The sequence below is a fragment of the Mauremys mutica genome, chromosome 25, assembly GCF_020497125.1.
Source record: "Mauremys mutica isolate MM-2020 ecotype Southern chromosome 25, ASM2049712v1, whole genome shotgun sequence".
In the NCBI taxonomy this organism is placed as follows: domain Eukaryota; kingdom Metazoa; phylum Chordata; order Testudines; family Geoemydidae; genus Mauremys; species Mauremys mutica.
Window position 1 is genome coordinate 3,507,613 of NC_059096.1, and position 24,204 is coordinate 3,531,816.

At 55.4% G+C, this 24,204-nt stretch overlaps 1 protein-coding gene across 1 annotated transcript in view; it reads right to left on the reverse strand.

Moving 5' to 3' along the window:
* Positions 1-23,114, reverse strand: part of ERBB2 (erb-b2 receptor tyrosine kinase 2) — a 38,704-nt gene extending 15,590 nt beyond the window's left edge. The window contains exons 1-7 of the mRNA XM_044999443.1: positions 22,236-23,114; positions 5,112-5,263; positions 3,398-3,584; positions 2,023-2,160; positions 1,392-1,460; positions 531-643; positions 72-213 (exon numbers count right to left, since the gene is read on the reverse strand). Coding sequence (XP_044855378.1) covers positions 72-213; positions 531-643; positions 1,392-1,460; positions 2,023-2,160; positions 3,398-3,584; positions 5,112-5,263; positions 22,236-22,323 — 889 coding nt within the window. The 5' untranslated portion in view covers positions 22,324-23,114. The remainder of the gene's footprint in view (positions 1-71; positions 214-530; positions 644-1,391; positions 1,461-2,022; positions 2,161-3,397; positions 3,585-5,111; positions 5,264-22,235) is intronic.
* Positions 23,115-24,204: the final 1,090 nt, after the last annotated feature.

Genomic DNA, 24,204 nt, shown 5'->3' on the forward strand with positions numbered 1-24,204 from the left:
GCAGCTGGCGGGAAGTGGGGCACCCCACAGAGCCCACCCCCCGGGATCCCCTCGGAGGAAGGGGTGCTTACAGGGGCACTTCCTGACGCAGCTGGCTCCGAAGGTGTAGCGCCCGTCCCGGTTGGGCACCGACTGGAAGATGTCCGAGTTGTAGATAAAGAGGGGTGGGCAGTGCAGCTCGCAGATCCCGCTGCGGTTGACGTGCAGGCAGGCCTGGGGGGCGGGAAGCCGACCAGCCCAGAGCGTGAGCCACATCCAGCTGGGACACCCCCCCGCACCAGTCCCTAACCCCCTCTATGCCAACACCACCAGCTCCAACCAACCTCCCCATTCCATCCCCCCCGCGAGCCTCTCTGCACCAATCCACTGCTCCAGCCACCCCCACTGCGCCTACCCCCTCATGCCCCCACCTGCCACCCTCCCACTCCCACCACACTAACCCCCCCCCCGCCCCCCCGCCCCATCCACTGTGCTAACCCCCGGCCACGCTCACACCCCCGGCCGGCGCTGGGGCGGGGGCTGGCGCTCACCAGGCAGTCCGAGTGCTTGGGCCCAGTGCAGCCCGCCGCACACTGCTCGTGGCAGCAGTCCGTGGGCTTCGTGCCCTTGCACCTGGGGCACCCGTCGCAGATGCTTTGGGTCACTGGGGCAGAGAGAGAAGTGGGGAGGAACCATGAGGACCTGGATGTTTGGCTGTGGCCGTGTGACAGGCTCTTGGCATCTGGGGGGGCTCTGCGCATCCTGAAATCTCCCCTGTTCAATGGATCCATTTCCCCCTCATCCCACCCCACTCCAGTGTCTGTGCCTCCTTTCCCCACCCCCCAGGCACAGCCTGCGTTTCCCCAACGTGCCTCTCCACCAACCGCCCAGCCACACCTCTGCCATCCTCCCCCGCCACCGGCACCGGCCCCACCCCTCGCTCGTGGCCGGCGACACAGCCGGGACCTTGGCACCAGGTCCGGCTTTACGCCGATTCCCCGGAATCAGGTCCTGCGCCTAAGGAGGCCCCGCTCCGGGGGTCTCTGGCAGCATTTCAGCGTCGGGGGGGTTCGCTCCGGGGGTCTTCGGCGGCATTTCGGTGGTGGGGGCCCCACTCTGGGGGTCTTCAGCGGCATTTTGGAGGCAGGGGGTCCTTCGGTGCTGCGGAAGACCTGGAGCAGACCCCCCACCGGCGAAGTGCCGCCGAAGCCCCGGACCGCCGCCGAGTATTCCAATCGGGCCCTGCGGGTCATAAATCCGGGCCTGCTTGGCCCGGTGCCCCCAGCCCAGCCAGGCTTTGCAGGGTCCGTGCCCTATTTGCATGGACGGCGAGCTAGCCCCCGTGTGCCCCTGCAGGCCATGGGCGGAGACCTGAGTCCAGCACGGCCTCTCCCCCCGTGCCCGGTGCTCACGTGTCTGGCAGTACTGCGGCCCTTCCCCCCAGCAGTGCCCTTGGGAACAGAAGCGTCGGCAGTCAGCACCTGGACGGGATGGAGAGGAGACCGAGGGCGTTAGAGGATGCCCAAGACTCTGCCCCGGGAGAAAGATGCAGCATGCTTCTGCCTCGCCCCCCTCCGCCAGGCATGGCGACCCCCTCCCCAGGCTCATCGAGCAGCCAGCTGGGGTGCAGGATCCTGCAGCAGCTGCTATCCCCACCTCCCTCGCTCCATGACTAGCCGCCGGCTTGAGGCGCCAACGTCCCCCTGGGCCAGGCCAGTCTGGAGCAAAGGACTGTGGGGCAAGTGGGGGAGGCTCAGCTGTGAGTGGCTGAGTGTCAAGCCTGGGGGAGTCATAAACCAGCCTACTGGGGGGTGCCAGGCTCGGTTCCTGAAGGGTGTAGAGGCTCCGCCCCTTGGACCAGGCCCCACCCCTGGCATCTGGCACAGGACAGTCCCACATCTCCTCTCCAGAGCCGGAGCCCCACGAACTCGCCCGCAGGCCGGCGCTAGATGGGACAGGCCAGGTCCGACACGCCGGGCATCTTGTTGCCCCCGCCAAGGAGGCGGATGATCCCTCCCTCCCTGGGGGCCAGGTCGCACGTACACGTCCTCTCCCTGCTGCTGTTGATCTGCTGGTGCAGGGCCAGGTCGTTGTGCTTGTGGAAGATGTCGCCCCACAGGATCGTCTCCTGGAAACACAGCTGGGGGTTGCCCTCGATGTGCACCCCGCCCTTCAGGATCTCTGCAGCGGGGGGAGGACAGGACAGTGAGCAGAGCAGCAGGGACAGCTACAGGCCTCCCACCCGCGTGGCCACCGAGGGAGACTGGGCGGCATGGGCCAGCAGGTGACCCAGCCCGGCCATCCCCGGTGCTCCCACATGACCCAGCCACGTGACGTTCTCCTGGCGGCGGGGGAATCCAGCCCCCAGTCGAGGGGGCCGCAAGCTTATTTGAAACAACATTAGCCAGGCAAAGCGCTGAGGGATGCTCAGAAAGGCCTTTGACCTTGACAGCTGCATCTGCAGCAGCACGGCCAGCGAGGGCTGTCGATCCTCATACTCCAGGGCACCAGTCAGCTCTCAGGGGGGCCAGGAAGGATCTCCCCCCCACCAACCCCAGTACTGGGCTACTGCATCGCTAGGAGCCTTGTGCATCCGGTATTGGCCATGCTCAGAGAAAGGGGGATGTGTGACTGGTTGGGCCTACGGGTCTGAACTGGAGGTCAGGATCACCAGGCACTAGTCTGATCCGGTGCAGCGGGGGGGGGATACCAGACCACATGGAGCAGGGGTCTGATCCGGTGCAGCGAGGGGGATACCAGACCACATGGAGCAGGAGTCTGATCCGGTGCAGTGAGGGGGATACCAGACCACATGGAGCAGAGGTCTGATCCGGTGCAGCGGGGGGATACCAGACCACATGGAGCAGAGGTCTGATCCGGTGCAGCGAGGGGGATGCCAGACCACATGGAGCAGAGGTCTGATCCGGTGCAGCGAGGGGGATGCCAGACCACATGGAGCAGGGGTCTGATCCGGTGCAGCGAGGGGGATGCCAGACCACATGGAGCAGGGGTCTGATCCGGTGCAGCGGGGGGATACCAGACCACATGGAGCAGAGGTCTGATCCGGTGCAGCGAGGGGGATACCAGACCACATGGAGCAGAGGTCTGATCCGGTGCAGCGGGGGGATGCCAGACCACATGGAGCAGGGGTCTGATCCGGTGCAGCGAGGGGGATGCCAGACCACATGGACCAGGGGTCTGGTCGGGCACAGCATGGAGGCCTGGATACCAGGCTACGGGGATCACCGGTCCAACAAGGTAGAGATATTGCACTAGAGAGGCCACTGCTTTGCTCTGGCACAGTGGTTCAGTGACAATCAGCTCTTCTAAAGAGGTCCCTGGTGCATCCCCCCAAATTCTGAGTGCTCGCTGGGATGAGCCCGGGCCCCCCAATTGGCTCAGGGGCCAGCCTCCCCACCTGTCAGATGCCTCATGCCCAGCTCCTGCAGCCCCACCGTCCCGGTGGGGTCGGAGTTGGCGAGAACGGCCAGCGCGTATTTCTCCTCGTAGAGCTGGGTGCCCCGGATGATGCGCAGGCTCTCCAGCTGCACGCGGCTCACTTGGTTCTGCGCAATCAGCACGTAGCCCTGGACCTCCTTGATATCCTAGACGGGCAGAGAGCAGGGTCAGGGGGAGGCTGGGCACCCGTCAGGCTGAGGCAATAGCCCCTGGGAGCAGAACCTACGAGCCCTGGAGCGAAGCACAGGAGCTGCTACTGCCTGAGCTAAAGGGCAACCCCCATGTCTCTGCCCATGACCACGGGCCAACCTTGGCAGAGCCAGGAGCACTTCAGGCTCAGGCACTTTCATGGGGTCAGAGCGCCCAGGGGAACGCAGCAAGCACCGGGAAGATGGAGACGACTTTCTGTGGGGAGAGCCGGGGATCTACCCTCCCCTGAGGCAGCCCCCTGCTTCTGGGCTGGGCTGGAAAGATGCCTCCAGACACGAGGATTGCGGTTCGTAGCCCCCCCTGTTCTTTCTGGATCCCCAGACCCTGCCAGGACCAGCCCGTTGAGAACGCCTGGTCTTTTAACCAGAGGAGGAAAGAGCCGAGAGTGAGCCCAGCGCCTCGGCAGGTGCTCCCCACTCTCCAGACCCCACAGGCAGGAGCGTGTGCTCCACCCTCAATAAACAGGGGACAAGGGGTAACCTCACCCCTGGGAAACTGGCAGCAGCAGGAACAGAACCCGGGTCCCCAGGCAAAGGCTTCATGAGCTGAGCTGGAACAGCTCCTGCTGGCTGAGGAGACTTGTCAAGATGCTGCCCTGTGGTTCCTTACAGGCAGGCGAGTGCGGGGCCTGTGTCACCCAGATAAGAATCTACTACAGCCGCTGGCGAGGGGAGTTACTCCTTTAGCTCCAGCCATAAAGGATGTTGCATTAGGGCTGACGGACCAGCGGTCAATGCCCACCTGAAGGTGGTTGCTCCTGTATGTTATCCCCTGCAGGGACAGACCCCAGCGTCTTCTTAGAGAGAGTCACATCCCAGGCTGGCTGCCCTCTAAGGAGAGCCGGGCTCAGCCTTGCCTGTGAGAAGCAGCTATCCCCCAGCTGAGCCTGATCTGCTGGCTTCGTTACCCGGAGCGACCCCAGCTGTGATAGGGTCAGGGCGGGCTGCACAGAGAGCGAGAACTCAGCCCGGGAGAGGAGTCAGGGGGTGCTGGCTCTCTGGGAAGGGCCAGGATGCAATTATTCTCTGCGGTGGGCCCTGGAAGCCCTCTGGGTTGGCGTTCAGAGGAGCAATGAGATGGAAGGACCTAGGAAGGAACTGGAGGAAGGGCTCTACTAGCCACAGGCTACTAGGAAGCAGCACAGGGCTTGGAGGTAGCAAGTGATCCATGGGCCAGAACCCAGAGCAGAGGGTTCCCCGACCAGCCCCAAGACAAGGCCTGGCCAGCCCAGGGTGGGGCTAAGGAATGAGCCCGGAGGACGGGCTGGGGTGAGACGTGGACAGAAACAGGCCATCGCAAGGCCAAAGAGATGATCAGCTGGGAGCGGGAGAGGCAGGGGCCCTGCAGTGCCATGACCTGACAGCAGGGGTCGCTGTGTTAGCGAGCGTCCCACGGCAGGAGGGGTGAAGGGAGGATGCTGAGCTCAGGGTCAAGGCTCCCCCCATCCCCGGCGAGTCGCTCACCTTGAGGAAGGACATGTCGGCGTCTGGCCCCAGGTAGGTGATCTCCAGGTTGCCCTGCACCACCTGGCAGTCCTGGTAGAGGCGGCTGAGGGTGGCGTAGTGGTTTTCTGGGCTGGAGGGATGCCGCAGTTTCATGTCAGTGCCTGTGCAGACTGCAGGGGGGTGGAAAGGAAAAGCCGGTGAGGCTGGGCGGGACTGGTGGTCAGAGCTCTGGACAGGGGCAGAGACGACGGACGCCGTTCGGAGAGACACTCGGCACCGTTTCACCAAAGGCTGCTCCACCCCAGCTGTGGGCGTTCAGCTAAACAGGGCCCAGCCCCCACCCGCAGGCATTTCCCCCAGGGCACAGAGCTGGCACTGGAGAGCTGGCGGGTGCTTGGCCCTTCTGCAGGGCAAGAGAGAGGAAGGGGGGCCTGACCCCTAGTTCTCACGCCTATGGGGCCAGATTTGCAGCAGAGCTCAGTTGCCATTTAGGGCAGGTTTTCCAAAGGGCTTGCTGAGCTCTGTAGAAAGCCCAGCCATTGTGTGCCTCTGGGCCTCAGTTCCCCACCTGTAAAATGGGAGGAACACGCCTTCCCGGCTGGTCTAGTTAGATGGTAAATTCCTGGGGCTGGGATTCTGTTAGCACATGGGGGTGCAGCACCTGCCACTTCAGCCCTAATCAACTACGCCCCCTAGATGCTCCCGTAAATACACAGAAGAGACCCACAGGGGATTATTACGCATCAGCGGCTGCAAGGAAAACGCAGGGCCCTGAACTCAGGTCTCAACAGATAAAAGCACCTGGAGTGGTGTTTTTAAACACAGCCTCCTGAAGCCCCCTTTGGTCAGAAGCTGCCCATCTGTAGGCAGGTTCCCGTTAACCATTTCAAAGGTTGCCCATACACCCAACCACTGCTGAGTGGTTGTAAATCAGGCAGCGGCTGCCTAAAGCCTGGCAGAAACCCTGAGGGCGAGATTACAAAAACGGAATTTACAAGCACCCCCCTCCCCACAAAAAAAATCCTTTCGCTGGCGTTTGCCAGGGTCAAGCTGGGTTTAAAGCAGAGAGTCAAGAAACGGTTGCTTGTGCCAGGACTTGTGTCAGACAGAGAGGAAGGGTCTGATGGGAATCGGTGCAATGGAGCATCCGGGCGAAGTGCCGGGTTTATTTTTATCTTGAAGTGGTTGGAGCGGATGCAAAGCAGGTTCGAAGTTGCAGGAGGATTGTGAGGAGCGCCGCACAGCCGTGCACGGTGCCTGCTGAGCTCTGGAAATCCAACAGAGAGGGAGAGACGCCCACCCAGTTGGCTATTGAGCCTCAGTATCCAAGCCAAGTTTAAACCCCCTCAGCTCTGGGGACAGTTCAGGATTTCCTGTCACTGGAAGCCCCCCCGCCCCCAACTTCTGGAAGTGTAGTGAGGCCAGCGTTAATACCCTCCGGGTCACGGACTCACTCCCCACACGGGCTGGACGCCGGACGTGTTTAGGAAGTGTCACTTTCCACAGGAAATGCCATGGACTAAAGTAACATCCATTTATCTCGGGAGGGCTTTCAACAGCTTCCTATGGGCTTCCTGTATGACTTCTCCCCACCACAAGGCAGAACAATGGGGTTTAGCCACAGCCCTGTAAATGAGCAATCTGTTTGGTCCCAGCCCCCATTCTCAGCCCCCTCACTGCCTCAGATAAAAGCTCCTCGTGAGTGGGGGAGGCCCCGGTGGGAGGCCAGATGGATTGATGGCTTCTGTGTGTCAGGACCTCTCACCCCCACCATTGTGATCAGCTAACAAAAGGCTCCTGTCAATTAATATTAGACAGAAGCTGTCAACGTGGAACTCCAGCAAGGAGAGTTTTATCCGGATGCCCGCAAAGCGCCTTCCGCACAAAGACTTCCCGCCGGTCACAAACACTGGGTGACTCTCCTCCCTCCCTGGGCAGGGGAGTCCCGTCCGCCCCACTTCACAGAGGGAGAAATTCGGCACTCGCCCCAAGTCGCCCAGTCAGCTGGAGAACAGAAACTCAGGAGCCCTGGGTCCCACTCCTGTGCTTTAGCAACGAGATCACACGCCCTTCAGAGCCAGAAAGCCGGCCTCCGAGTCCCCTGCTCCTACCACCAACACCCCGCCCTTCCCAGGAGTCCTGTCTCATTCCCTGCCCTTTCACCCCAGACCACACTGGTCCGAACAGCCTCCCAGGTGCGTCAGACTGAAGCGTTCCCGTTCCCCAGCCACGCTGCTTGTCCGCTGGCCCTGCTCTTTCATTCCTGGCCCTGCTGGGGATGCCCAGCCAGATGAGTCAGTTTCACTTTCCCAGGCTGGGGCGGAGAGAGGGGTTGTTCCCCTCCCCACCCAGAAACTGGGGGGATGTTTCCATGTTGCTGCTTGAATCACTGGTGGGCATGAGCCCTTAGCTCCGCTGAGGGTAACTAAGGACAGAGCATTTGATGGGCCTCCATGGCTCCTCCCAGGGGCACAGGGAACCACTTGGTTTAGATCCTTCCCCTCTGACCCCAGAGTATCCAATCCCCGGCTCCTGTCATGCGCCCTGTTTATATGCCATGGGGTCCCCCCGCTTTACTTCCCTAGGATGGTACGCGGTGGTTAGGATGGGTTGCACCACACTACTACTATCCCTCAATCGCAGCTAAGGGACAGGTGCATATACCCCTGGATTGGCATCAGCTCAGCACCCCTGCGCCATGTTTCCTAAAATCCCGGCTGCCCCAAACAAAACAGTCCTGATTCACACAGCCAGCACGGGGTGGGCACCCCGAACCGCTGCGGGCTGGATGCCAGCCAGGTTTCCAAGGGCCCCGGGCATTACGTAACCCAGTTACGCTGGCTTCAAAGCTCTCAGCTTTGCTGCCTCCTCTGTAGCGGGGCTGGGGTGGAGCTGAGCTAGAAAATCAGCCCAGTGAGAGAAGAAACACACAATAACACAAACCCACGCAGCATCTCCACCTCCTCCTGGCTTGGTCACACCTGCTGCTCTGGAGACCAAGGGTGTACACGCGTTCAAACTAGAAAGCCTTAGCGAACCGCCTTCCAATTCCAAGGAAGTTCCTATCCTGTGCTCCCTAGAAGAGCCCCCCAGAAGGGACGGGGGAGAAAGGAAAGAGAGAGGGTGATAAACAAGCTGGCTATTCCAAACAGGCCCGACTATCCAGCCCTCGTGGGTGTTGCGCTGAGCGGAATGTCGGAAGGGACTGGAGATTGTTACTCCTACGGCACTACACCTCCAAGGTCAGCTGGTTTGGAAGCTAAGTCTTTTGGGGTGAAACAGGCTCCAGAAGAGCCCAGGATAGGAACCCTGCACCTCAACTTTGTTCCCTGTTCAGATCTACACTTCAAACCGGGATAAAAGCACCGTGCTGCTGCGGAGCAGTTGCTCCAGGCGGCTGGAGGTCGTTGGAAAACCAACACGTGATTCTGGCTGTGCAGGGCTTGCATGACGAGTGGACTCAGATTAGCTGACAGCGGAGTCCGGTCAGTGTCAGGAACCTTTGTACAGGATTCCCTGGTTCTACTCTTGACTCCGCGATTGGTGCACTGTGCGATCCCAGTCAAACGAGGAGTCTGGACTCACGGGTGTTTGTGCAAACCTCTTGTTTGCCCAGGAACACACTTATCAGCCCTGTGAGTTTCCCTTACTGCAGAAGGTTCAGTCAGAATCAGAACAAGACCATCGAAACCAGCTTGGGGTTCAACAAAGAGACTGGTACATGTATTGCGGTAACGCCTCAGCCGAGATCAGGGCCCTATCGTGCGAGGTGCTGCAAAGTCCCTTCCCCAGAGAGCTCACAGTCTAAAGATGGAACTAAACAGTGCCCCCACGCCCTGCCAATACAAGGTACTCCACTTTGGGGGCAGGGGTTTCAGATCCTAACTAACTAACTAGCTCCTCTCTCTATTACCAAAGCTCAAACATGGGAGAAACTGGGATCTGGATACAGACTCCAATTCCAAGCCTCTGGCTCACGGGTCCTGGCCTATTGTTCACACTTGTTCAGGGAGCTGCAGTTCTATGTAACACAATCCCCGTTGGTGGTTTGTCGGCTGCTGGGATCAGATGAGGGACCTCCGGATCTTAGCTTGAGCGTCTGCCTGCCCAGCCACCACTAGAGGGAGACAGAGCATCACACCTCGTGGGCATGGGTTACACCCACCAGCATAAGATGCGCTGGCATGGGCAGAACGAACGCCAGTCAAGGCTGCTGCATCTACACACCTGATCACGTGCCAGTGGGAAGAGAACTCTCAGGCTGGCATTGGCTGCCTCACCCAACATCCCCCTATAGCATTGCCCCTATTGGATCCCCAGTGCGCACCCAACAAAGGAAACACCACTTATAAAACACATCTTAGGGCAGGTGATCTAAGACCTCATTTTTCTGATTGGCCGGCAGAAAGGAAGAGCACCTTGCGCTGCATGTACTTCCCTCCCAGGGTCCCTCCCTGCAGACAGACACCCAGGGAAAGCAATGCCATGATCAGCCATCCAGCACGGAGAAAAGGCGGCTGGGATCGCTGCCACTGGTGCTCTGGCATTTGATCAGATAAGCCTCCTTGGCGGGAAATTGACTCTGCAAGGCTCCTGGTAAACAATCCTTACAGCCATGCTGATGGCTTGTTGGAGTTGGATAATCAAGAGTGGGGCTCACATGTGGATTGAAACCACCGGGCGCACTGAAGCGTGGCCTCAGACTCAAACCGAACCCCCAACTTCCCACGGAAGTTGAAACGCTTTGGGATACTGTTGTGTTCGCTCTCCACCTGTTTCCAGGCTCGTGCCATTGAAATACTGGGAGGCCGGAGAGTGTCACCGGATAGGAACCAAAACCGATGCAGAATCTGTCCTACCTAGTCTCTACCTGGATTTTGCAGACACAAGCCTGGAGAGTTTGGAGAAGTATCCAAACTTTGAAGCATTTATCAGGACTTCTCGAGAAGCTTTCTCCCTCTCCCCCACCATCCGCCTGTCCGTCATCCTCATTCTCAGATGAAGATGGACTTCCAAACCTGGTCCATGAGGGAGGAGGTTGGCAGTAGAATGGTTCCTATAGCCCCTCTCTTTCCAACACGCATACAGATACCTGGGTGAATGCAGACACACAGTGGCCAACGTAACTTTAACCCCCTTGCTGCCAGAGCTCTGCTAAATAGCCAGTGCTCCATTGCAACAGCTGCACTTTGATGGGGTGCAAGGGAAGCTATGGAGGAGCATGGTTTCCCCTAGGCATGCCTGCTGCGGCACTGGAGAGGAAGCTGTGCATGGAGGGCCATTGGCGGATGGGGCATTGCAGCACACCGCGCTGGAGGGGCAGTCGTGCCCGGGATATGGCTGTGCCCGGTGCAGTATCAGAGGTACATTATTTTTGCACAAATCCCTCTTAACTCCCACCCCCCCCCACACACACACGCCAGGCACTGAAGCAGTTAAACCCAAGTTCTGTCCAACTGCAGCTCATGAAATCAGAGACATGGGTTTTGTAACCCAAGCCCAGCCAGCAGACGCTGGCTTAAAAAACCCAGGCAGTTCCGGAGGAAGCCACTGGACCGGAGGGGCAGGCGAGGGCTCCATTTCTAATCACAGCCAGAGAGGGACACCCAGAGTCCCTCAGATCATAGAAACACTCCCTCCCGTGGCTCGCTCTGGCTGGCGTTAAGTGTGCACTGAGGGGGCCGGGGGAGCTAGAGGGATGCGGGATTTTCTCCTAGAGGCCAAGTGGGGTGATGAAAAAAAGACTCAATTGTTAAGAGAGCTGCTGGTCAGAGCCCACCCCGGACAAACAAAACTAGGAACAGTGGCTTCTCCGAGGAATGGCAATAGCAGATGGGCCCAAACCATAAGGCTCAGGCCCCAAAGGGTTCTGAGTTCTGGTTCGGGTCACTGAGCACACGCATCAGCTTTTAATACACACCCACCCGGTTGCTCGACATCCCCAGCTGAGGTTGGGCTGATCACTGGGGGAGGGGAGTTGGAAGACGAAGGGCATTGGGACAATCTCTATCACCGCTGTATGAAATGAGGGGAAACTTGATGCTGGGGTTAGGATTCTAGTCTGGGCCTCAGGAGACCAGGCCTCAATTTCCTATCTCACCATGGGCAAGTCGCTTAGCCTCTCCTTGCCTCCGTTTCCCCATCTATAAAATGGACATAATAGCACGGCCTTGCCTCACGGGGGTGTGAGGACAAATACATTAAAAGACTGTGAGGCGCTCCGGTAACAGAGGCCATAGGCCAATTAAACCCAAACAGGATGGTGGGTTTTGTGTGAGGTAGATGTTTGCCCGATAGGAACTCAGCTGAGACCCAACAAACTCATTGCACTGGGGTCAGCAAACAGCCCGTAGGCCGTTAATGTGCTGGCCCCAGCATCTCTGTCTCTGCACCCGCTGTGCTGAGCAGCGTCGAGTCAGTCTGGTTCTTGGGCTTGATGGGGGGAAGATATGAAGGCCAACAGGCTGTCTAGCGTTCACACACCACTGCAATTACTAGTTACCCCCTTGTTAGCATTTATCCGGAGAGAAAACATTCCCCTCACCAGACAGGGCTGCAGCCCAGGAAGGGGTCAGCTCCAGGCCCACGTTCAAGGCGTGCTGTGCATGGAGGCCAATATTTTAAGCTATTCAGTCGATCATTTAGGGAGAGAAACAGAGGTGTGTCTGTTTATCCCTCCCTGAAACCCCACCTGTGGCTTTCCCTGCCGGGACGCTCTGGGAACAGGGGAGACCCGTGTACCCCAGCTTCTGCCCAAGCAACTCGTGCCTGCGGGAGTTCTGAGTGATGTGACGTGAGTTGTTACAACCACCCCCTAGACAGCTATGAATCTTTAGCTCTACTGTAGCAACTCCTGCTTTTAGGGCTGGCGGTTTCCAGTTCAGACCCCATTGTGTCAGCCAGGAGGGTGTCTGTTGCATCCGTGAGGAAACAGTTGACCTGGAGATAAGTCTCTATGCTGGGGCTCTTCATGCCTTCTGCTGAGCTGTGGTCGTAGGATACCAGAGGCCTTGGTGCCCCCTTGGTTTGGGCAGATTCAGAGAGTTTAAAACCAGAAGGGCCCATCCTGATTGTCTACTCTGACTTCCTGCATAGCACAGGGCAGAAAACTGGCCCCTGCAATTCCTGCCTCCAGCCCATACCTTTTTAGACAATGTTAATCCCTGGGTTGGGACAGAAACACAGGAGCTGGTAGCTCAGGGACACAAGTGCTCCCACCTGAGGCCCCCATTGCTACCACAGACTCCTCGCAGGGCAGTACGGCCAAGGCTCTGCCTCACCCTGTCTCCCCTGATTGATGGTGGCAGCAGGTCACCCCCAGGCTGTTGCCGTTTTTGACGGAACAGCTTTTTCAGGTTGGGCGTGTTTAAAAAGGCAAAGGACTGACGCAATGTTGTGGAGCCAAGCTTCCCCTCCCCGACACACCTCCGCCTCGCCTGCCCTGACGCAGCCTTCGCCCAGCCCTGCCTCCTGCAACCGCTGCGGTTGTCACCATACGCTGTGAGCTGCCTGCTGTCTGCTCGCCCAGGGCGGCGCAGGCCTCCCAGGAGACGGGCCATCACCCTGACTCTGCTTGCCCAGGGCAGTGTGGGCCATCTGGAGGGCAAGCCAAGATTCTTCACCACGTGCATTTTGGGCCCCAACATTTATAAGTGACCAGAACCAAACTGGGGTAAAATAGCTGCAAGAGGATAATAAATATTGAACATTTTACTTCTTAAAGATGAGCCAGGGCCTGCGTACAACAAACACACAGACAATAAGGCACCAGAAACTCAGAGCCAAGTCCCGTTTGAAGTCCTGGAATGTGGGATGTTTTCCTAGACGCATCCGGTCCACGGGGACCCAATTCCCATAGAGATGCTGGTGTAACCCACTGGTGCATGCGTGTTACTGGTCCCCCTCTGAGCCAGACCCCCGCCATACTTCCAGCTCAAATCCAAGATATGGTCCCACTTCTATGACAGCCGCCATCTTGGCCAACACCCCGCCGATTGACCCGGGGAACCTCCAGAGCTACGTTTGAGCAAGACAGATCCTCTGTGGATCAGGCACGGGGGGGAGCTGTACCATGCCCTGACCAATGGGCTACACCAACTCATTGGAGGAACAGGGTCTTCCCTTAGGCTCAGCCGGGTGGGTGGCCCATCAGGATAGTACAGAGGGAAAACTCCTTTGGGGGGCACGTGAGTTGCTGGATATCCTTGGGAGGGTTGACCTGGAGTCTCCAGGAATTAAAGATTAATCTTTAATTAAAGATTATGTTGTGATGAAATCTCCAGGAATACATCCAACCAAAACTGGCAACCCTCGCCGTCGGCCCCCACAATGGCGGGGGGTGGCACCACCGCGCCATTCCTCCTCGGCTTCTCTCCCCCGCCCCCCCAAAGAGGCAGGCGTGCTAAGGACATCTCATTCCCAGCATTCAGTCCGCAGCGGGGTCTCTACGGGGGACAATGGCCCGCGAGGGCCTGTAATAAAGTCAACTCCCCCCGGCCAGGCATTCTCTGGATGTCGGTAGCCAGTCTCCTAGCAACCGACGGCGGTAGGCCTCAGGCCTGCGTGGCCCAACTGAATGGGGGGCTCTTATCTGGCGCTTGGGCGGAAGGCAGATTCAAATGAACAGCGCCTCTTAGGCAAGCCAGCAAACAGCCTGGGCCATTCCCAGCCACGAGAGACGGGGGCAACTCTGCCTCAGAAGCAAGATGGCTGGGAATCAATAACCCCTGGGCTGCACTGCCCCTGTGCTACCTCTGTTATCCAAAGGGTCTTCACTCAGGATCTGTCCCCCTTGGTCTCCTGGGGGGTGGTTTGCAGCTAGCCCAGCATCCCCCCCGCCACGCACACACACATCTACTGTTGCACCAGTGCGTCTGCAAACAGGACAGTAGTTGCTGAGCCTTTGAGGTTCACTCTGTGCCCCACAAGCCCCTCACAGTAAAAGCAAACGGCCTGGTCATGCACCCCGAAGAGCAATGCTGCCATTTGGCCCGGTGACCCTACAGCAGAAGCTCACTGGCTGCTCGCCACAGATCACGGGAGCCAGGATTCCATTTGTCAGATTCCTGAAAAGCTTGGGCAGCATCGGCTACGTGACTGAGCAGCAGGGATAAGGGATTTCTCCTGGGCTGGGCTGGGCTGGGCAGCCTGCAGGCCTGGGGACTTTAAAGCCAGGTTGGAAAAACCTGATCCGCACAGAGATTCAGCGAGATGCCGTTTTGCCTCCTCTCTCTTTGTCACAGACACACTGTTACTTCAGGGAGAGGCTCCTAACTCTCTTTGTTCCTATCCCACCTCCGCAGTGCTAAATTACCAACCCTCCCCAGCCTTCGGCCTGTGGGCTGGGACAGCAGACAGATCGCTCCCCGTGCGGCCTGACTGACAGCTCGCCTGGGGCCAAGCAGCTGCCCAGCAACGGCACGCCTCGTGCGTAAAGCCAGCCGCGTCCAGCAGCCTCCCGCCTGCTCTGGGTCACAGGACGTGTCCGCGCAGCCTGCTCCTGGGAAAGGTTTGTGCTAGATGTCAAAAGGCGAGGAGGCGGTCTGGCCTGGCACAAAGGGGCTGAGTCGGGGGCTGAGTTTGGAGCCGTCTCCTGGATCCCCTTGGGGGGCTCCAGTGGGCTGTCCAGCTCCCGGGTTCCTCAACTCGATGTCACTGTCTGCAGCTCTCTCTCTCGTGCTAAGCCTGGTCTCAGCTTCCTCTGTGTCCTCTGCCCCTTCCTCCTGCCAGCCCCCCGGCACCATTCCTCACTCCGCGGCTTCACTGCCAGAGTGCAGCTGCTAACATCCCCTTGCCCTGCCAGCGCTCTGGGGCAGTACCTGGCTGGACTCTGATGAGCCAAAGGGTGTCCGACCCCTTCGGTTCAGTCCCTCTAGCCCTCCCCAGGGTGGCTGCCGCCATCGCAAGTGGCCCAAGCTCTGTGGCAGAGCATGGCAGGCTGGGAACCACTGCACCAAACACAGATCCGTGGATACATTTATCTCCAGCCCCATTTAACTGGGGAAGCCAGCAGGGCCCCCCCATTTCCTGTCCTCACCCATTTCTTACCCACCCACTACTCAGAGTAGCCCCTGCCCCTCCCCACTGGCTGCATTTCCCAGGGCCCAGCAGGCAGGGCTCTGGAAAGCTGAGTTAACATTTAACAGCTGCTGCTGGGACTCAGGGAGGCTCGGGAGAGGTCCGAGTGTGGGAGATCCCTGCTGTGGCAGGAGTTTAAAGGTCACCTTCGGAACAAGCTGGGCCAGGGCAGATTTGTATTTCATGCTAGGCTAGCACAGAGAAGAATCCCCCAGAGGCTGGGGCGATAAAGAGGGAAAGAGAATAATTAATGCCAGGGGCTGAGCTGATCCGTCCTTGTGAGCTTCCTGGCTCAGCCCTGCACCATCACAGGGGTTCCCCAGTTTCCTGACCCCCCAACTGAGCACACGGAGGGCAGCATGATGTGGGAATCCCTTTTGGATTTGGAAGCTTCTCCCCTTCGAGCAGCATGGGTGCTATGCAGAGGGAGGTGGGGCTCTCGAAGGTGTATGTTGTTTCCTAGAGGATCCTGGGACCCAACCAAACTGTCCTGGGGACCATCGTTTGATCAGAACAGATCCAAGCGCGTGCCCAGTGCATAGAGCAGAACAGAGTACGTAAAGCTTCATGCTGCCAGGGGAATCATTCAAGGGGGAGGGTCCCATCTCCCATAGACAGCAAGAAAGAGAAAACAAGCTATCACCTGCAGTCAAAGCTCAAGGTCTAAATCCACCTGCTAATCAAGAGATTGGTATAGGATTCCAGAGAACAATGAACCGTGGCAGCTGAGATGGGGCTTTCGGTGGGGCAAAGGCCAGAAGGGCCCAGCACCTGCAGCCAGGGCCAGATTTTCACAAGGGTTCAGTGAGAGCTGCTGGCCTTTTACCAAACAACACCTGGCCCCAGGAGCACGAGTACCTTTTACAGGAGAGGTTTCTCAGAGCTGGATTTGGATACCCAGTAACAATTAAATGGAATCGGGCTTCCAAAATCCATGAGCTTTGGCTTCCAAGTCTCATCCTCCTATCCCCAATTCTCTCCTTCCCCTCCCCATAAGGTCTGTTGACCTTCCCGGCATGAGGCAAGGCCTGTCTGTTTACTCTGCCTTTTGGAAGAGGGTCAGTGCCATGCTGGGAAGGGAGCTGAGGTTTGTGGGGGGGCTGCTGGTGGGGTAGTGTCTGGGCCTCTCTTTTCAAAGCTGTTGCATGTGCTCCTAAGAATAAGACAGGGCAGCTTTTATCTCCGTCCAGATCCATATAAATCATTAGCCTAGCCACACGATTTGTATAATGTTCCTTTGAATCTATTTATCTGCTGGTAGGAACCTGACCTGAACACCTCACAAGCTTTGCATTTATCCTCACACAGCCACATGAGGCAAGGTACTTATCCCCACTGTGCAGATGGGGAAACTAAGGCATGGAGAGGCTAACTGACTTGCCCAGGGTCATGCAGGGTGCAGTGACAGAGCAGGGACTTAAACTCAAGTCTCCTAAATCCCTGGCTAGTGGCCTAACCACTAGGCCCATCCTGCCCTACAGCCATTTGTTAACCAGGGGCGGGTTGTTCAAAGTAGCCTATGGGAGGGAGGAATTTCCTAAGGGAGATTCAGTGAATACTGAGTGCCTGACTCTCTTAGGATAGTCTCAGCTTCTGGACTGAAGAAACCGAAGAGCACAGAGAAGCATCACACTCCGCACCTGCGGATCCCTTTATTGGTAGCCTCCGCAGAGGACTAAGAAGGTGGTAGAGACCAAACCCTCCCTGGGGGTCAGGCACAAGACAGGTTGCAGGGATGCTGTGTAGGGAGGGAAGGTGTGGAAAGCGCGCCCTGCTGTTTTCTGGGCTGTCCTCGGTCTGGGGATAGGTTAAGAAGCTTTGGCCTCCAGGGCTGGCCAGCCAGCGTGTAAACTAGAAAAGGAAGATGCTGAGTGCTGTCCTGCTTGCTCTGTGCTCTCTGAGGGGAGGGGGGATGTATCCTGCTGTTTCAGGAGGTGGAATCAATGCTCTGACTATGATCCCATCTCACCCACATACTAGGGGACGGAAAATTACAACGAGCACTCCAGGGAGAGTGCATCCCAACCTACACAGCCTGAGATGCAACATCCTTGAGCAGGTCCCAAGCTGAGATCCATCCATCCATTACAGGAAGACTGTCCCTTTCCCCGCCCTCCTTCTCTGCTATCTCCCGCTTCACCAGGCTGGTCTGAGGGCAGTGGTGGAGATGGGGGGATGGTGCAGTCTCCTGTCTCCCCAGCTGTGCTTTGCGCCCCTGGCAGTGAATCTGAAGGGAGCCGGGTGCCAAAGAAGGAGGGTTGGGTGCAGGTTGTTAAAATTGCATAGGAATGTGAGACAGCCCAGGCGTCCAGCAAGGTTAGTCAATTATCAATCATTAAAGGCTCACTCATTCATTCAGTCAGCACTGGACATTTCGCTGGGAGGCTAAGGGCCTCTTGTTTATACTGCTGTTAAATGCCTCAGTGTGCACAGAACCTGTTTAAAAACCTGGGAGACAGAAAGCCTCTGTTTAACCACAGAGCAGGGCAGCAGCGGGGAGAGCTCCCCACACAAACATGCATCAAACTCTGCTAACAACTCTCAGACCTGACCTGGAGGGAACAATTCTTCAGCGGAGCAGGGAGTCTAGCTTTTAATCCCCGCTAACAAGGGTTCCAATTAGTGCCAACACTTCTCCACTGCAAACTGGATTGAGGTGTCACAAACTCATCACACATTTGCCACTGAAAAAGCCATCAGATTGTAACTGCTACTGACTTGGACTGGATTCAAACAGGCCACTTAGCTATGAAAGCCTCTATATTCTGTTGACCCGCTGTGGAGAGCGTGGGAGATTCCTGTATTGTTTCTATTAATAATTATGTGTGCCTCAGTTTGCCTGCTTGATATTATCTTCCATGATTGCTTGGCATTAAATCAGAGGAAGGGAAACAGACAGGAAACTGAACAATGATGGAGAGAAGGTACCTCCAGAAAGAATACCAAGGGTTTTCCAGGGAGCAATGGTGGGGACAGGGGAAATGGGGGTGTTATTCATTGGGAAATGCCCATCTGCCTGTCTCCAGCTCAGCTAGCAGGTTTATTTTTCCCAGGCCCAAGCCTAGGATCAAATGGACGCTAAACCGTTACAATTCCCCCGGCTAGAGAGGAAGGGTGGTGAGTGGGCAGCAGGAGCAGGAGGGGAATCTCTGACAGAGATGCACAGAGAGGATGCTGGGCGGGCTGTCTGGCTTTCCCAGGCCAGGTGGAGGGGTGTTTAGGCTGAGTGCAACTTGTCCAAACCTTGCAAGGAAAGAACGAAGTGTCGGTACGATTCGTGCGTGTTGGCCTTTGTTGTTTTGACCCAATTCTCCCTACTGTGTTCCTGTTGAGTAATAAATAATACTTTGTTTTGAAAAGGCTGAACTGTGTGGCTGCAAACATTATCTGGTTACGCAGCTCCTGAGAGAGAAGCCTCCTTCTCAAGGAGCCCCAGGGAGAAACAGGGGTAGGTGCTATCACCCAGGGGCACAGGTGCAGGATGAAATGGACCTATCACTAGAAGTCTGCAGAGGGCAGGGGCGGCTCTAGACATTTCGCCGCCCCAAGCACGGCGGCATGCCGCATGGGGCGCTCTGCTGGTCGCCATTCCCGCGGCTCCGGTGGACCTCCCACACGGAGCCACAGGACCAGTGGACCCTCCGCAGGCACGCCTGCAGGAGGTCCACCGGAGCCGCCTGCCACCCTCCCGGCGACCAGCAGAGCGCCCCCCGCGGCATGCCACCCCAAGCACACGCTTGGCATGCTGGGGCCTGGAGCCGCCCCTGGCAGAGGGGTATAAAGCAGAGCACACTCTGTGATCCTTGGCATTAGCCCTTCGGTCAGGTATTGTGTCTTACTCTAGGGCTATGCCTCGCCAAGCACAATGGGGTCCTGATCTCAGGTGGGGCCTGTAGGTGCTATTATTTATTATCTATATTAAAATAACAGCCACCGTTTAAAAAAAATATCTAAGCAGGGTTTGGAGAGAGTGAATTGACGAGATGACTCTATGGGCAAAGATTCCTAATGGAGGGATCCATTAGGCTGTGGAACTGGATCTTAAGGAAGAGTCTGGATGCTCCATCTCTACAAATGCTTAAAACTGGAGAACTGCAAAAGCACAGAGAATAGACCCATGGAACAATCCTGAACCTGCGGGGAGGATGCGATTTAACAGGGCTTTTCCCACTGCAAACCTGGACGATTCCATAGCCTGACCAGGATGTTGGAGATAGTTAATTTAGTTAGATATTTAGATGCACTGATTCCAGGATCACGCGCAAAACATCTGCAAACAACAACACACACAGACTCACCCCAAGGATAAGCTGCACATAAACCTTGCAATCACCCACTGTGTAAACAGACGGGCCTGACCTTGTGCCCTAAATGTTATCAGATCCAGGTTCTCTTAGTGCCCAAAGTAATTCTACTGTAACCAACAGTGACTCTAACCCAGTGAACCGAATCACGACAGGCGTCAGTCCTGCAAACACTCAAGCATGTGTGTAACTTGACCTACATGAATCATCCCACTGAACTTAATGGGAAGGCACATGTGTGTCGAGTTGTGCACGGGCTTCTGTGTTTGCAGGATTGGGGCATGCACGCCTGTAAAGCCCTGCATCCCAAAACTAGGATATAGACGTGAAAAATCCCCAGTGACTCTTTTCAATGTCAGGGGCGTTATCACTATTTATTTTGGAACATTGTAACTCAGGCCCTGCCAGGATGTCCCCATTCCCGGGAACAGGTTCTCTCTCCTAGGAAATTAGGGAGAACACTTACACACATTTTTTTCAGATATTCTGATCCTGACAAACACAAAGCACCTTATTGGCATGTGAACTGGAAAAGGCAATTCAGAATTCAGTGTCCACTTGCTGCTTGGATCTCACCATCTTAGCAGGGTTGGGCCTAGATGAAATGTATATGGGACAGACAGAAACACACAAGCACACAGGAAACCCAAGCAGTGCTCTCAGGTCAGTAGGTGATGCTCTTTCTGAACCAATGTCCCACCATGGCAGTAAGGGGGACACTGGTGCTGGTTTTTGGCTGAGATAGCAACTAAAGTAATTAAAGATCCTGTGGGATTTTCTCCCCTTGGGAGTAGGGAGCGTTAATCTGGCTGTCTTTGCCAATTCCAATCTGAGTAAATACAGTCTGCCACCCTACATCCCCCTTCACTCCTGCAGATTCAACTGAAGGAGTTTTCCCCTTCGTTTTCTCCCTCAAACCGTTGGATAGTATTGCTCTGTGTTGTTAGGCAGCTGATGGGATCCACCCCAGAACTGGCTGCATCTCACCTTGTGAGTGATATATATCCTTACTCCTGTATATGTAAAGTCTCTGAAGCACTTCAGGATCAGAGGTCCTTTATAGAATACTGTTCTCTGAGGGCCACATTACCCAGGAGCTCGTCTCACTAAATATAGTGAATTACAGGGACCCTAGGGCCTAGATATTGATTTAACGTAGACTTGCCCAATTGGCAGATCCAATTCTTACTCAGCTAAGACATCAGAAAACAAACACTACTAGTTAGTAAATATTTGGGTTTGTGCATAAGGTGCTATGGATTATTTACCTAAATCCGACCTACTGGATAACTCCCTTGGGAATCAGCACCTAGAATTTCCTGCCTGTCCTCTCGCCCAACAGTCAATGAACTACAAAATGTAACTGCATCAATAAAGCTGCAGCCCCACAGTATTCAAATACAATAACCAGCTCGACACTAAACTGCAGACAAGATGGATGAGGTGGTAACATTTTCAATAAACAACTTGCCTTCTGCATATATCAAAAAGGCTAAAATCTTTTTGGCCTCCCTTATTTCCTCATTGTAAATGTTAAGTATCAGAGGGGTAGCCGTGTTAGTCTGGTTCTGTAGAAGCAGCAAAGAATCCTGTGGCACCTTATAGACTAACAGACGTTTTGCAGCATGAGCTTTCATGGGTGAATACCCACTTCTTCGGATGCAAGAAGAAGAAGTGGGTATTCACCCACGAAAGCTCATGCTGCAAAACGTCTGTTAGTCTATAAGGTGCCACAGGATTCTTTGCTGCTTCATTGTAAATGTTGAAACACACCAGACAAGCATTCACTTCAACCAGACCCATCACAAAAATTCGTAACATAAACTCCTTTCCAGACTATTTAATTTGTGAGTGAGACAAGAAATAATTGCCCGGGTAAACTATTACTGGATTCAAGATTCATCCTCAGAGGTGATTTCGCACGCAGAGCAAAATACAAATAAAGAGAAAAATTCAGCCTGTGGTGTTCGTCCAGCACCTTAGAGTAAGTAAAGGCTGATCCAGCCACTGTACACAACAATCAGATGGGTAACTCTGTCCCCTTACAACGCAATGCTTAGATACACAACTCACTCCAGATCTCTGCATGCAACTTCAGTGTCTGCATGTGATCGCTTTTGTGCTGTTAGGCAAACTCCATGGATCCTATTTTTTAAACCCACTCTTTCCTTGTAACAGCAACAACGAGAACAGGGAATGAAAGAAACCATTTTAAAAACCAGCCTGGTCTCCCCCTCCCTACACTCCTGATGCAACCGCAGTTCTCTGCCTCTCTAGTCACGTCTGGATGGTCCCTGGGAAAGGTCCATCTAAAACAACACAAAACGACAACATCTAGAAACACGCTCCCCAGTGAAGTGGCAGCCCTGCTCTGAAAGCTCCAGCTAAATCAGGACTCATGGGACCCAGTCAATGTCATGATCGCGAAAGTAATTAACAAACTCCCCCCCCCTCCCCCTCACACCTCATTCTGCTGGGTGGAATGATTAATTTCTGCGTTCTCGGTAGATCTTTGAGTAACGACACTAAGATTGTTAAACTAGGTCAGGTTTCTTTCTTTATGCAAGTTACACAAAACTTCAGACAAAGTTTTTTGGGTTTGCACCCCCTCCCCCCTTTCTTTTCCGGGGCTGCGTGTGCTTCTTTGGAGTTTTCTTCGCCCACATCCTAAGATCTCTCTCCCTGATCTGAAGTTTCTCTTTCCTAACGTCCCACACAAACTTGCTTTTCTCTCTCTCTTTTTTTTTCAAATCTGACCCACCTTCTGTGCTCCAACAGCCTGGCAAGAAAGAGGCTAAAAGTAGCCCCATGCAGAAGCAGCAGCTGCTGGGAAGGATCATCTTTTTCATTGCAGACAGCAGCCCATGGCTTCTTGCAGAGAGGGGGCTTCCCAGAAAGTTTGGGTGGGTTTCCCTTCCTTTGCACTCCCAGCTCCACAACTTTATTCGTGCACAGCACTTCCTCCTCTGGGAGGCGGGGACGTGCCGCGCGCCCCCGAGCTGGATTCCAACTCCCTTGGGAGTGGCTAGGCAGTCTCACTCCTTGTAGCATGCCAAGACCATTGTGTGCCTCCTGGGAAAGCACTTCTCCCTGTCCTGTTGCTGCAGGGTCCTTCTGATTTCACTGTTTTCTTTGCCTCTTTTGTTTGGTCTCAGCCTGGGCTGCTCTGGGACTGATCGGAGTAAATGGAGATGTCAAGAAAAAGGATGAGAGCGAAAAAAAAAAAAAGGGCTGATTGAGGCGTACACATTGGAAAATCTCTCCTAGGAGAAGGCAGGCTTGCAAACTGCTCTAAGAACCATGCCGTAGCAGGGAAACTCCCTCCAGATCAAGGGAACTGGGAGGTGGACATTAGCCGCTGCCCAGGGGTTCTGGGATTTAGGGACAAATCTCCAAAAGGGTGCCACTCTCCAGGCGCCTAAAGAAGCAGCTGGATTTTCAAGATGGCTTTCAACAGGAGTAGTTGGGTGCTGTGCAGTTTGATTAGCCGACCGCATCTTTCTGTGCCAAAATAGAGGCTCGGCTGCCTTGGAAATCTGCCCTGATTGTGGGGGTAGAACCCTCCTGAAAATTCTGGCCTCCTGCTCGGCTTTATAAGGGTGCTGGGCTCAGAGTGCCCAGCCGCAGTGATCTGTACCTGAGTCTGCGGACAGCCTGAAACAATAGCGTGAACTGCTCTCAAGCGTGTATTTTAACTCTGAAAACTAATTATTATTAACGATTACTTCAGGTGAACATTGTTAAGCATTTTGCTGCTGATCTAGGTATGTGAGAAAGGAGAGAGAGGGTCAGACTATGCAGAGCTGGAAGTAAAGTGACTGGAGTTTGGTTTATGAGCGAAAGAACATAACAACGGCCAGTCCGGTTCAGACCAATGGTCCATCTAGCCCAGTATCCTGTCTCTGACAGTGGCCAGTTTCAGATGCTTCAGAGGGAATGAACAGAACAGGGCAATTTTGAATGAGGGGAAGGGGTGGAATAGCTCAGTGGTTTGAGCATTGGCTTGATAAGCCCAGGGTTGTGAGTTCAATCCTCAAGGGGCCATTTAGGGAACTAGGATAAAAATCTATCTGGGGATTGGCCCTGCTTTGAGCAGGGGGTTGGACTTAGATGACTCCTGAGGTCCCTTCCAACCTTGATATTCTATCCCTGTTGTCCAGTCCCAGCTTCTAGCAGTCAGAGGTTTAGGGGCACCTGGAGCTTGGCTAATAGCTGTTCATGGACCTGTCCTCCATGAACTTAGCTATGGGCAGAATTTGGTTTGAGGGTGGAACTTGGGAGAGCATCCCTGCAGGAGATGTTGTCAATTCAACCCCTGATGGTATAGCTGAGCCTCAGCCAACCCCCTGCATCTGAACACCTCACAACATTAGGAAAGTTTCAATTGGATCAGAATTTAGTAGCATGGGTCTATCACTGCCTATTGGGAGAGGAATCAGACTGCTACAGCCATTCTGATTGACTGGGACACATGGGAAGACCAAGGAGATCAGTTTGGAGACCACTAGACAATCAGAATAGCCTGAAAATCTATTAAAAGATGCCCTCCAATCTTCTCTGGGAGGGAATCCTTGCCTCATGCAGAAGATGCCCTCAAAATGCCAAAACCATCCATCAGGGAACCACAGCACAGTTTGGTTCTGACCCACTGCACAGAGGGTGCCCAACCTCATCTCTCAGTGGATCAGGAGAGGAGACCATGATGCATCATGGGAAATGTAGGCCACATG